Source organism: Nuphar pumila, chromosome 10, assembly GCF_984573655.1.
Source record: "Nuphar pumila chromosome 10, dmNupPumi1.hap1.1, whole genome shotgun sequence".
NCBI classification, from domain to species: Eukaryota; Viridiplantae; Streptophyta; class Magnoliopsida; order Nymphaeales; family Nymphaeaceae; genus Nuphar; species Nuphar pumila.
Window position 1 is genome coordinate 94359007 of NC_143258.1, and position 11632 is coordinate 94370638.

At 38.2% G+C, this 11632-nt stretch overlaps 1 protein-coding gene across 1 annotated transcript; it reads left to right on the forward strand.

Annotated features, from left to right (window-relative positions):
* Positions 1-7458: 7458 nt before the first annotated feature.
* LOC149827418 (acyl-acyl carrier protein thioesterase TE3, chloroplastic-like) lies at positions 7459-11410 on the forward strand. Its single transcript, XM_090018511.1, has 5 exons — positions 7459-7661; positions 9809-9909; positions 10573-10682; positions 11120-11215; positions 11309-11410. The coding sequence occupies exons 1-5, from the start codon at positions 7459-7461 to the stop codon at positions 11408-11410; spliced, it is 612 nt and encodes a 203-aa protein (XP_089874637.1).
* The last annotated feature ends 222 nt before the right edge of the window (positions 11411-11632 follow it).

Sequence of the window (11632 nt, forward strand, 5' to 3'; positions counted from 1 at the left end):
AGGAGAACCAGCGAAGAATAGGTACTTGAACTTGGGCGGATGATGCCACTCTCAAGCATTTCTTGTACTAATTTTTCAATCTTACTTTTTTGTGCAAAAGCATACCGGTATGGTCTTACACTTATTGGCCCTTATCCTTCCATGAGAGAAATGTGATGATCTTGGGATCGTGAAGGAGACAATCCTTTAGGCTCTCCAAATACATCTTGGAATGACTCAAGTAAATCATTCAAATCTGAAGGTACTTGTTCTTCTCGCTTGGACTCATCTTTAGTTGCAAGAGGTTGTGCCACACATATAAAAGCCATATGCGTAGCCCGAAAGATTTTAAGTGCTTCTTGGCTATCTACAATTTCTCTATCTAATGTGTTATTAGCTTTTAAGCTCATAGGGCATCCTGCCTTGGCAAATGTCATCTCCATATTAGTGAAATTCCATGTGACACTTCCAAGTAAGTGTAACCAACACATTCCAAGCACAACATCGACTCTATGCATTGGTAAGACAAATAAGTCCAACTTGAAATGAGAGCCTTGGGGGTTAAGCTCAACATCCGAGCAAAGGTGACCACACTTGAGATGGCTTCCATCTCCTACCATCACATCGAACTTTGGATGTTCATGTGGCCTAAACTTAAGTTTAGACACTAAATCATCTCTCACAAAATTATGGGTAGACTTGGTGTCTATGAGTACTTCCACTTTTTTATCAAAAAGTATGCCGAAAACTCTCATGGAATTTGGGGCGGATTTACTTCCCAAGGCGTAGCATTGGCCAATTAGTCCTTGAATAATATCAATTTTCTCTTGGTCCAATTCTTTTATGATATCTTTCTCTTCCGACTCACTATCATCTTCATTAGTAGTTACAATTAAACATTTGAAAGAGTTGCACTTGTGACCGGGCTTCCACATACTTTTATAATTGAAACATAACCCTTTTGTTCTTAATTCTTTCATCTCCTCCCTAGAGATGTGTTCCACCTAAGGGTTATGGGTACCCTTAAATTTAACTCCCTTATTAGGCGTGGGCCTTGGTATAAACTTGGAATTAGAAGTAGAATTCCATGAACTCTTGTGTATACCATGCATTCTCTTATGTTTGTCCTCGATTATGCGAGCTTGAAGATAACAATCCTCAAGAGAATTTGGGTTTTTTGCTAGAAGCTCATTGCGAATCTCATCTTTGAGCCCTTCAATGAAAGAGCTCAAGAGTGCTCCTTCATTTCATTCCTCACATAAGGAGCATAAATCTTTGAATTGTGCTTGGTATTCTTGCACGGTCCCTAATTGGCGAAGTTGTTTCATCTCAACCCTATGGTTGATGTAAGGTGTAGGACCGAACCTCGTGATGATCTCATGTTCAAGGATATCCCATGTTGGGTATTCATTCCTTTGATCAAACCAACGAAACCATCTAAGAGCCTCTCCCTCAAAACTCATAATTGCGCATCTCACCTTGTGCTCATATCTCACATTATGGCTTATGAAAAATTATTGTGCTTTGTAAAGCCATTCCTTAGGATTCTTCCCCGAAAATGTTGGAAAAGGTAGCTTTACCGATCGAGAGAAAAATTCATTTTGTTTCTCGATGTTTGCATTGGTTCGCCCATAGTTTGTAAACCCCGTTGTGTTTGCAATTTCGTCCATCTCCAATTTGGGTGCAAATTCCTCTTCTAACCATGCATCACTTGAAGAAGTGACACTCACTCTATTGCCTTGCACATATTATGCTTGCCCACAAAAATTGTGCATTGGCGGCACCCTACCGCGCGCATATTGAAAGGTTGCACCATCTTCTTGGTCTCTCGAAAATGTGCACCATTATTTGACATCGGTGTTGTGCGTAGGTCATTTCTGTAATTGTATGTCGCATTGCCCTTGCATGCGTTACGCACTTCTGCAAAGCTCATGTTCATAATGACAATCTCCAGCGTTGTGCGCTTCATGTGTCGCACGAGCATCACACACACCAAACGCTCCACAAAGGTCACGCATGTTGTGCATCACTCACGCGTCATGCATGGGATACGCCTCACGAGTGTTATGCACGTAGTATGCCTCCCGAACGTCATGTGCACTATGCGTTCCTCATGTATCACACATATAGTGCATCCCATGTACATCACCCACACAATATACTTCACGCGTGTCATGTGCATAGCGTGTGTCACGCATCTCATGCCCATAGCGCACACCGTGAGTATAGCGTGTGTCAGCCTCAAACACTTCTGGTGCATGGCGTGCTTCAGCACGGCATCCATGCACATTTTTGTCAGATTGTCCGCGTGTATTTGCGCCTTGCAAGTGATCAATTAGGCAAGGTTCGTTAATGTTTTGTGTCTCATGCACAAGCTGCATCTCAACACTATTACTTGCAGATGGACCAACCGAAGCTGCATCTCAGCACTATTACTTGCAGATGGACCAACCGCAGTTGGTCTTTCTTGTAATTCCACCATGTCAGGAGCTTTTCCTTCTTTTTTCCTCTGATTTTTAAGCTCTGTCAGTATCTCTTGCATGTTTCCCTGCAAAGTCACAAGTTGCGTCTCTATTCCATCTAACCGATGGTCCGACTTCTCCAATTTGTCTTCCATGGCTGCCACACAGGATGCACTTTCTTCAAGGCGATCCTCGAACTTCTGTTGCAGCTGATCAAAAACAATTTCCTTCAACGGTGTTGACTTCGGCGGCATGGCTCTGATACCAGTTGATAGAGTATGCCTGAAGAATCTTCACCGCCGGTAGCCTTCTTATGTAGATTACAAACTTTTATAGGTTCTCAGTTCAATTGACACTAGCAGGTGTCCTGTGCGGAGCACACGTACACTGTGCCCAAGCGGAAACCACTGGAAACTACATGCAAGCGTTTCTAAAGAAATGATGCTCAACACAAACGCATTAAGATGAGTCTTAGAGCTCAGCTAAGTTGATCGGCTTCCACAATCTGCTATCAGCCAACGTGCGCCTGAAGGACTAGTTGTCTGATCTGTTGTAACAGATGAAATTCTGAATTAAGACCGAACTAAGGAATCAGAAGATCGATTGAGTGCTTATGCACTTAGCTGGTTTCGATTAAGCAATGAATAAGCAATTGCTCGAGTTCACTGGAGGCGATTGAATTAACGGATCAGCTCTATGGTTTGCGGAATGATCGGTCCAACACGCTTCGGCAGTAGATCTGAGATTAAATCACCTGCATAACAGCGAGTATGAAACTGCGCTTAAACATATGAAATTACTTTGATTATCTTGCACTTATCTGCAATGATTAGAGATGCAGATAGCTCAATGATCTGTCTGGACGCAAGGCTTCGATTGTGCCCGGAGCGACAGTCACATGAATCAACTTGAGAATGTTCAGACTTGTGCTAGCTTAAGAGCAGTAGAAGCAATTTCCGATCTGTAAATCTGATCGGTGGAATCGAACTTCAATTCCTTTCTCTTAATCTTGGTTCAATCCAACTGGACGAAAGATGAATGATGGAAGCGTGAAGTGTGTGACGTTCTTTAGCTAGACGGTGGAGAAGTCTAGCAAGGCATTTCCTCGGTTGAGGCTGTCTCCATAGCTGGAGCCAAAATAGAGCTTCAAACTTTAATTAATTAAATCTCACGATTACAAAAATAGCTGAATCACAAAATGATTGAATACTTACAAATGAAAATGGACAAAGTATTCATAGCCTGTCCAGCTAATGGCGTTCAAAATTCAATGTTGTCATCCCTTTAACCTCGGCTGAAGCCACTTGTCCTCTCATTACTGTACATGGTGATTTGCCTGACTAACCCAACTGCACGCTGCTGGTACCTGCTGACCAAACCGACTCTCTTTAATACTGTTCACCTGTCTACCTCGGATAAACCCTGCTCACACGCGATACTTATCCCATGCCGACAGGTTAGTTAAGATGAAGCATGTTTCATCTTCCATTCCAATCTATCAAACGTCACTATCTTGATTGCCCGCTTCGGTTGAGAAAGAGATCATCCGGATCCTTCGTCGCTTCCTCTGGCGCGGTTCTGTAGATGGTAAAGAAACAACCCTGATTAGGTGGAAGGTAATCGCATCTCTGATAGACCGCAGTGGACTGGGGATCCGCTGGTTGAGGCAATTCAATGATGTCCTACTAATGCAATGGTTCAGATTAATGTGGTGGGTGGTATGGAAAGAGAGGAACAATCGCATGCATGATGGGACGGCTCGCTCGTTGGGCATGGACGGGATTAAGTGGGGCTTTCAGGACAGCTTTGGTTAAAGCCATTGTTCTGAAATTACTCTAGCTTGCTCCAATCTCTAACCATACCTCTTGTTGATGCAGCTTGTTAACTGATTATCTGACTTTTTGAGAATCAATGCATGAAACGTTTTCCTTCCCCTCAAAAAAAAAAATTATTCTTACTTTTGTCACTGTAACCTCTATGCAAAGAAAATGATGAAGAGCCACCAAATCTTTTACTGCAAATTCATTCTCAAGTTTGGTAATATGATTACATATTTGTCTTAACTCCCTGTAATTATGATGCCATCAACATAAATTAATACATACTTAACATGATGATTTGGTTTGAGACAAATAATGAGATATTTGTCTTATCTTTGAATGTTAAATTTATAACAAGGGAACAAGTACGTCCCAAACCTTTAAAAGCTTATAATCTGGCTTAATTTTGAACATTTTCAGTAGTCTTATGCTTCAAAACTTTTGTTGGAACTCGGGATTGTTGAGAAACATAGCAGCACTAACTGCATATGACCAACATCGAGAAGGTATGTTGGCTTGAGCCATTAAGAAAGGGCTTTCATCCACTATGTGCCCATGCCTTCTTTCAACAGCTTCATTTTACTCATGCATGTACTGATATGAAATTTGATGCCATGTTCCAATAAAAAAGAAAATTTTGTTAATGCTTGATACTCACCATGCCAATCGGAGTGTAAGTAATTTATCTTCTGCACAGTCATAGTTTCAACATGCGCCTTAAAAGCTTGAACTATTCAAAATACATCTAATTTGTATTTAATCATGTCAATCTAAATGTACTTTTAGTACGCCCCCTTTAATATGATGAGAAGCTAAACCCATTTCCCCTCATCATTGATGCAAGTCCCCAAACATTAAAATACGAGATATCTAACATGTCATGGACCTGATTCAGCAAGTTGCTAAAGGGCAAATGGTGAGATTTACCTTTCTAACAAGCCTTGTAAACATTATTCGATATCACATTATTATAAGGTAAATCATAAGTATCAAGAATAATTTGTACTACTTTTAAAGTTGGTTGTCCCAACCATTGATGTCATTGCTCCACTGAAGCTCACTCTCTAGCATTCACTGATTTGTTCATAGAATCCATGAGACCATATTCCATCCCCACATTTTAACCTCAAACCCTGTTTCATGTCCTCCATTCCTGGTCCAAATAGGTCGAGGTGAGGCGGGGCTCCATTTCCCCCGGTCCACTGCCATCCCTACTTGGTTGGAGACATCTCTTTGGTGACATATGTATAACAAACGTAATAAAATGAGAATTGTTAAATAGAAAAACTTACCATTTTCACTTGGTAGTCGGAAGTTTTCCATTTAAGTTAAAATCCTTCAAAGAGAAGGCTTTGGCAAATACTTCCTCTATGTGAAGGAAACTAAAATAGAGGAAGAGGAAATGGCCTTACATTTGACCGCCTCTCTATTTTCATGAATCTAGCAGTTTCGCCTTTCTAAATGAGTTAGATGGCAGTCCACATCAATCATTTCTCTCTAATTATCACTTTCCAAACAGACCCTAAATGCATTCTACGTGCAACCTTCTTTTTCAATTTTGATTACAGAAGTTTGCCAATAATTTTCTAGAAAAGGTACTTAGCTGGAAAAGAATGGTTGGCAAATGCATGCTCTTATTTTGAAAGGACACATCTAAAAAGGAGTAGTTGCTGGGATGCTAATGCAAAGAGGATACATACCTAAAGAGAGAAGTTGAAATACATATGCATACACTTTTCTTGAAAAGGATGCATATGCAGAAGACAATAGCTGCTATAATACAAACAGAGTCCTTTTTTGAAAAAAAAAATCATCTGTAGAAAAGAATAGTTATGCATGCATTCTTTTGTTTTCTTTTTTAGAAGGATGTATATCAAAAAATAATTGCTGAAATACAAATGGATACCCTTACCTTGAGATGGGCATGCATGTACCTAAAAAGAAATAATTGCTGCAATAAAAATGAATGTTTTTTTTTATGGAATCATATACATCTAGAAAAGTTTGAATGGCAAGCTGCCCTTAGAACAACCAAAAATATCACACGCCATCTCCTCCTCCCAAGGCTCTTGATTAAATAAAATAATGCTGCTTTTTTTGCTCATTAAAATTCAACCCCCAAAAACTCCAAAAAACCTTTAAGAATTAACCGAATGTTCCAAATGTTAGGTATGAAAGTTTTACCAATCAACACATCAGCAAAAAATGAATAAGATTAGATGGCCCCAATATAGATAAACCTTTAAATAACCTAAAGGGCACACAAAGCCCCTCCATCACCAGGTCAAACAAGAGAGGAGATTGAGGGTCACCTTGCCGAAGACCTTTTGAAATGTCAAACAAGGAAACCATAACTCTATGCTTCCTACTATGCCTGTTATGCTTGCTCCAAAAACACACTGCATGATCCAGCCCACAAATGACCCTACCCATTTAGTGATGGGCTGGGTTTAATTAGGCTCGGTTCTTAATGGGGTTGGGTTTAGAAAGCAACTCATGACCTAGCCCATTGGCCCAATGGGCCAATGTTCAGCGAGTTGGTCAAGCCCGGCTCACACCCATTTATTCTATGCAATGCATGTATGGTAATGCATGTCATATTAAACACTTCATATTACATGCACATCATAAACATACAAAACCTGTTGATTCCATAAAAACAATGCTATAAATGCATGGTAAGCCAACAGTCTCATGCACCCAATTACTTATTTTTGTGGTTTTCATAAAATTAATGCATCTAATTATGTAATTAAATAACAAAAGTTAACAACTTACATTGCACCCAACTAATCTTTCTAATTTTCATAAAGTTAATGCATTTAATTAGGTAAATAACAATAGTTACTAACTTACTTAGGCAACTAATTAGGTAGCTCAGGCCCATCTGAGGTAGCCCGTAGGCCGACCCGGGCCCGGTAGCTAACGGAACCCAAACCCGGCCCATGGTGGGTCGGGTCGGCTTGGCCCACCGATCTGCCCGATCCCTAATCTTAGGTACTGCACCACCATATCTCTTCGAAATGAAATTTTGACACGGTAACTTTATTCTTAATATGTGATGCCACACTTTACATGTTACGTACTACACCTCCATGTGTGTTGCCGTGCCCCATCAGGATGAAATTTGATAAGATCGACTGGAGGGAATATAGCTATAAATTGATGCACATTTAATGGAGCTCAGCATGTGATAAATGGAAGCCACAACCAAGTTCCCATATGGAGCTTTCTTCCAGTTTCCTTCTTCAAGTGCCAAGACAATGCAGGTCTCATCAGCCCCACCCTCATGGCTTCCAATTGCGTCAACTACCAAGTTGATGATGCCATCTCCAAGGCTGCTTTCTTTGCCCCCTCCTCGCAGTCATCTCCAAAACACAGATGTGCAAAAGGGACCATGGTACTTTTATCTTTCACTACAGAAACTGCTTTCAGTTCCTTATATGGATCCCTAAATAAGATCTATATCTGCATTTTGATCACATTTGGATTTGATCTATTTCTGTTTCAGATCAAATCCCATCTATTTGCAATTTTCTTTTACGTGTCTTTGCATTTTTCTTTTGCGTGCTTTATACTCCTTTTGTAGGATCTAGCATTACAATATACATTTTGGTTTTAGATTCGATCCTACATCATTGGATATATAACATTCAAATCCAGACTTGGGCTCGTATGCATTAAAAAAGGATCCCATTCTTTGATATAGGATGGGTTCCATCCTAGCCGTCCAGCTGAAGAATCTGGATGGCTAGGATCAGTTCACATCCAGGTGAAAATGTGCACTAATCCTAGCCGTTGACTGGACTGCTGGGATTGGATGTAGGATGTAACCCATCCTATGTCAAATGATAGGATCCATACTTGATGTAAATCCGATTTTGGATTTACCGGGAATTCTTCCGAAAACTACGATTATCTATGGAGAAGGGAAAAATGACAGGAAAATGCAGGAAATAATTTGAAATAACTGAAAATTAACTTGAAACTTAAAACTGAAAAATAAATAACAATTTTTTCAATTCCGAAAACTCTTTCTAACCCTATAGATCTTCCTCCTATTTATAGATAAGGAGAGTCTAATCCTAACAAGCCTAGGTTTTCTATTTCGACAGGCACAAATTAAGAAAGCAATCTAATAAATTGTCAAATTTGGGTTTGGAGTTATTACATAGATCCAATGCCCGTTACAAAACCCAAAATAAAAGACAATATTCAAAAAATAAAAATGGACTTGGTTGGATCTTGTAGACCCGAATAATTATAGTTTTTGCTCCTGCATCAATACTAAATGCATTTTGGTTCAGATATAGCATGGTCCAGCCTGTATCCGATCTGTTTGCAACCCCCATTTTGGGTGCCTACAACTTAGGCTCACAAGGGACTCTCAACCTAACTGAGTTTTAGCTTTTGCTCTCTAATATATCTCAATTGACTGCATTGTAGAGAGAGAGAGAGTAGCAACAACATAATGGGAATGCCAATTCTGTGATATATATATATATATATATATATATATATATATATATATATATATATATATATATATATATATGATAGCTGTCTACCACTTTTTTAGCCTACTGCCAGCATTGCGGTCTTTGAAAAGGTTTTTTTATTTTTTAAAATCTGACACTACAAATGTGATCTACATGTTTGATTTTCGATATGCCAGCATGCAGGTAGGTTTTTATAAGATTCAAAAATCAACAGTCTAGAATTTTAAAAAATATTCAATACTTAAAAAATCAACAAAAACATGATCCAAATGTCATTTTCTAGCAAATTGACCATGCCAAACACATCTGCAGGGCCAGATTTTAAAAAAACAACCAGGAAACACCTATTTACTGGTGGTAAGCTCAAAAAGTGGTAAGCAGCTACTGCTTTTCATATATATATATATATATATATATATATATATATATATATATATATATATATATATATATATATATATATATGAAAATGGGTCAGTGCTAAACCTATTTGGTGCTAAACCGCATGCTAAATGGGTTTTTCGGGCTTCTTCGGTGCTTTTTATACAGTTTTGGCCCCATAAATGTGTTGAGCATGGTCGATTTACTAAGAATCCACATCTGGATCATGTGTTTTCAATGAAAAAAATGATGTTTGGAGCCTCCAAAATTGACAAAGATTTTGGACCGTTGATTTTTTGAACTTTATAAAAACTCACCCATATGTTGGAATCAAACGCTTCAAGAGCTGATCCCTCTAAAATCAAGTACATAGATCACATCTGTACGGTCAGAATTTAAAAAATAAAATGAAAAATAAGGTCTGAAAAAATCATTTAGCACATGGTTTAGCACCAAATGGGTTTAGCACGGACCCATTACTCTCTCTCTCTCTCTCTCTCTCTCTATATATATATATATATATATATATATATATATATATTAATTTAGCTTTGTCATTGCAAAGGAAAACAAAAAGCTAAAAGGGTAACGATAGAGAAAGCATGTGCCTTGGATCATATCATACAAGAGTATGGAGTGCTAATTTGATATATTTTTGCTTCTTTAGTACACCAGCCTATCATGATGTTGAGCTTCAAGTTCGTGATTACGAGTTGGACCGATATGGAGTTGTTAATAATGCCATATACTCCAATTACTGCCAACATGGTGAGACTCGAAATTTTGTGGTTTTTTCCCTTTGTTTCTTTCTAGCTAGGTAGGTTAACTATTTTGTGGTTCTTAAGCATTATCAATTTGTATTAGTATGATCAGAGGAAACTGCAGAGTCATTAGAAAAGTGATGCAGGGAATGTAGGGCACATAACAAGCCCAATGGCTCGAGCTCGGCTTGAGGTCATATATTTATTAGGCTAGCTGAGCTCATGCTTGAGTATAAGTTTGAATAGACAAGCGAGCTCGTAATGAAGCTCTATTAGTTAAAGCTCATGAAAGCTCGTTTAAGCTCATATGTGTCCATGTATGTTTTGCTTGCTTTGTGACACAAAATATACACATTGTGTGGTGGATTTCCTTTATGTATTTGTTGAAGAGGATTCAGGTTTTTGTCCAACCTTCTTTACTTTACATGTTTCAAAATGAAAAAAAAAATGCTTGTGTAAAAGTTTGGCACGAGCTTAGTCAAGCCGAGATGGGCGTAATCGAGCTAAGAGCCAAGCTGCACTTGAACACTTATTATGTTCAAGCTCGACTGGTATATCAAAGTTGTGGATTATGTGGTGGCAAGAATTGCTTCTCAAAACTTTCATTGCATTTTGATCAAATTATGAAAATAGATATTAAATGTTGTGTTGTATTCTCTATGATGTTCAGGTTTTTGTGATATGCTCGACAAACTTGGTCTAAGTACAGATGCAGTTGATCGTGCTGGTTATGCATTTGCCGTATCTGAGTTATTTAACAAGTTTATTTCTCCTTTAAGGGTAATATATTATTTTTTCCATATTAATATTTTTATCAATTGCATTTTGTATCATGTGAAAATATTAGCATGATTTCGATCAACAAATATTTCCCATTATGCTCCAATATCAGTAACTCCATTTTTTTCCACTGTTAGAAAAGCCAAGTGGACTTCAAGAATTTGGTTATATTTTGGTGAATTTACATATAAACACATAACTTATGGCAAAATCACAATTAACCGCTTTCATTGTAAAAGTTTTGATATAGACACGTATCTTTTCGAGAAATTGCTCATATGACAGCTTATGTCACTCTTTCTTGCTAAAGTTACTTATTTGGCCTAGTATAACCAAATATACAATTAGTTATAATAATCTCATCGATATACATATGATCAGATACATGAACAATGTTCATGGATTCTTCTATAATAAATTTGCAATTGTTTATGCAGAGTGGAGATAGGTTTGTTGTGAAAGTGAAAGTTTCTGATGTTTCTAAGGCAAGAATGTTCCTTAAATTCAACATTTTCAAGCTTCCAAATGAAGAGGTAACTTTTTTTTAGGGACAGAAAAAAAGGTGGCATCATCATTTCACTTTAAAACATAAAAAGTTCAGAACATCTTACTCACTAATTTCTCAGCCAATCTTTGAAGGAAGAGCTACAATTGCATGGCTTGACAAGAACTTGCGTCCCACACGTATGCCTTTTGAAGCAAAAGCGAAGTTGTTGCAGTTTATTTGATGATATTCATTGTCATGGGCAAGGGGTATGAAGTTTTACGTTGCCAGGACAACAACTGTAAGTATGGCAGGCAGAGCCAGCACGGCCAGGTCTCTGATCTTGTGGGCGGTTTTTGCCTGTAAATATATATAAAAAAAAAAGAAAAATTCAAACGTTGAAACATATATTGTGCAACACTTTCAATGTTAGGCTAATAAAATTGTATATGGGTTGAAGAGTTTC

Coding starts and splice junctions, on each gene's coding strand:
- LOC149827418 (XM_090018511.1), top strand. CDS start 7,459: ATGGAAGCCACAACCAAGTTCCCATATGGAGCTTTCTTCCAGTTTCCT. Junction 10,683..11,119: donor AGTTTATTTCTCCTTTAAGG/GTAATATATTAT, acceptor TTGTTTATGCAG/AGTGGAGATAGGTTTGTTGT. Junction 11,216..11,308: donor TCAAGCTTCCAAATGAAGAG/GTAACTTTTTTT, acceptor CTAATTTCTCAG/CCAATCTTTGAAGGAAGAGC.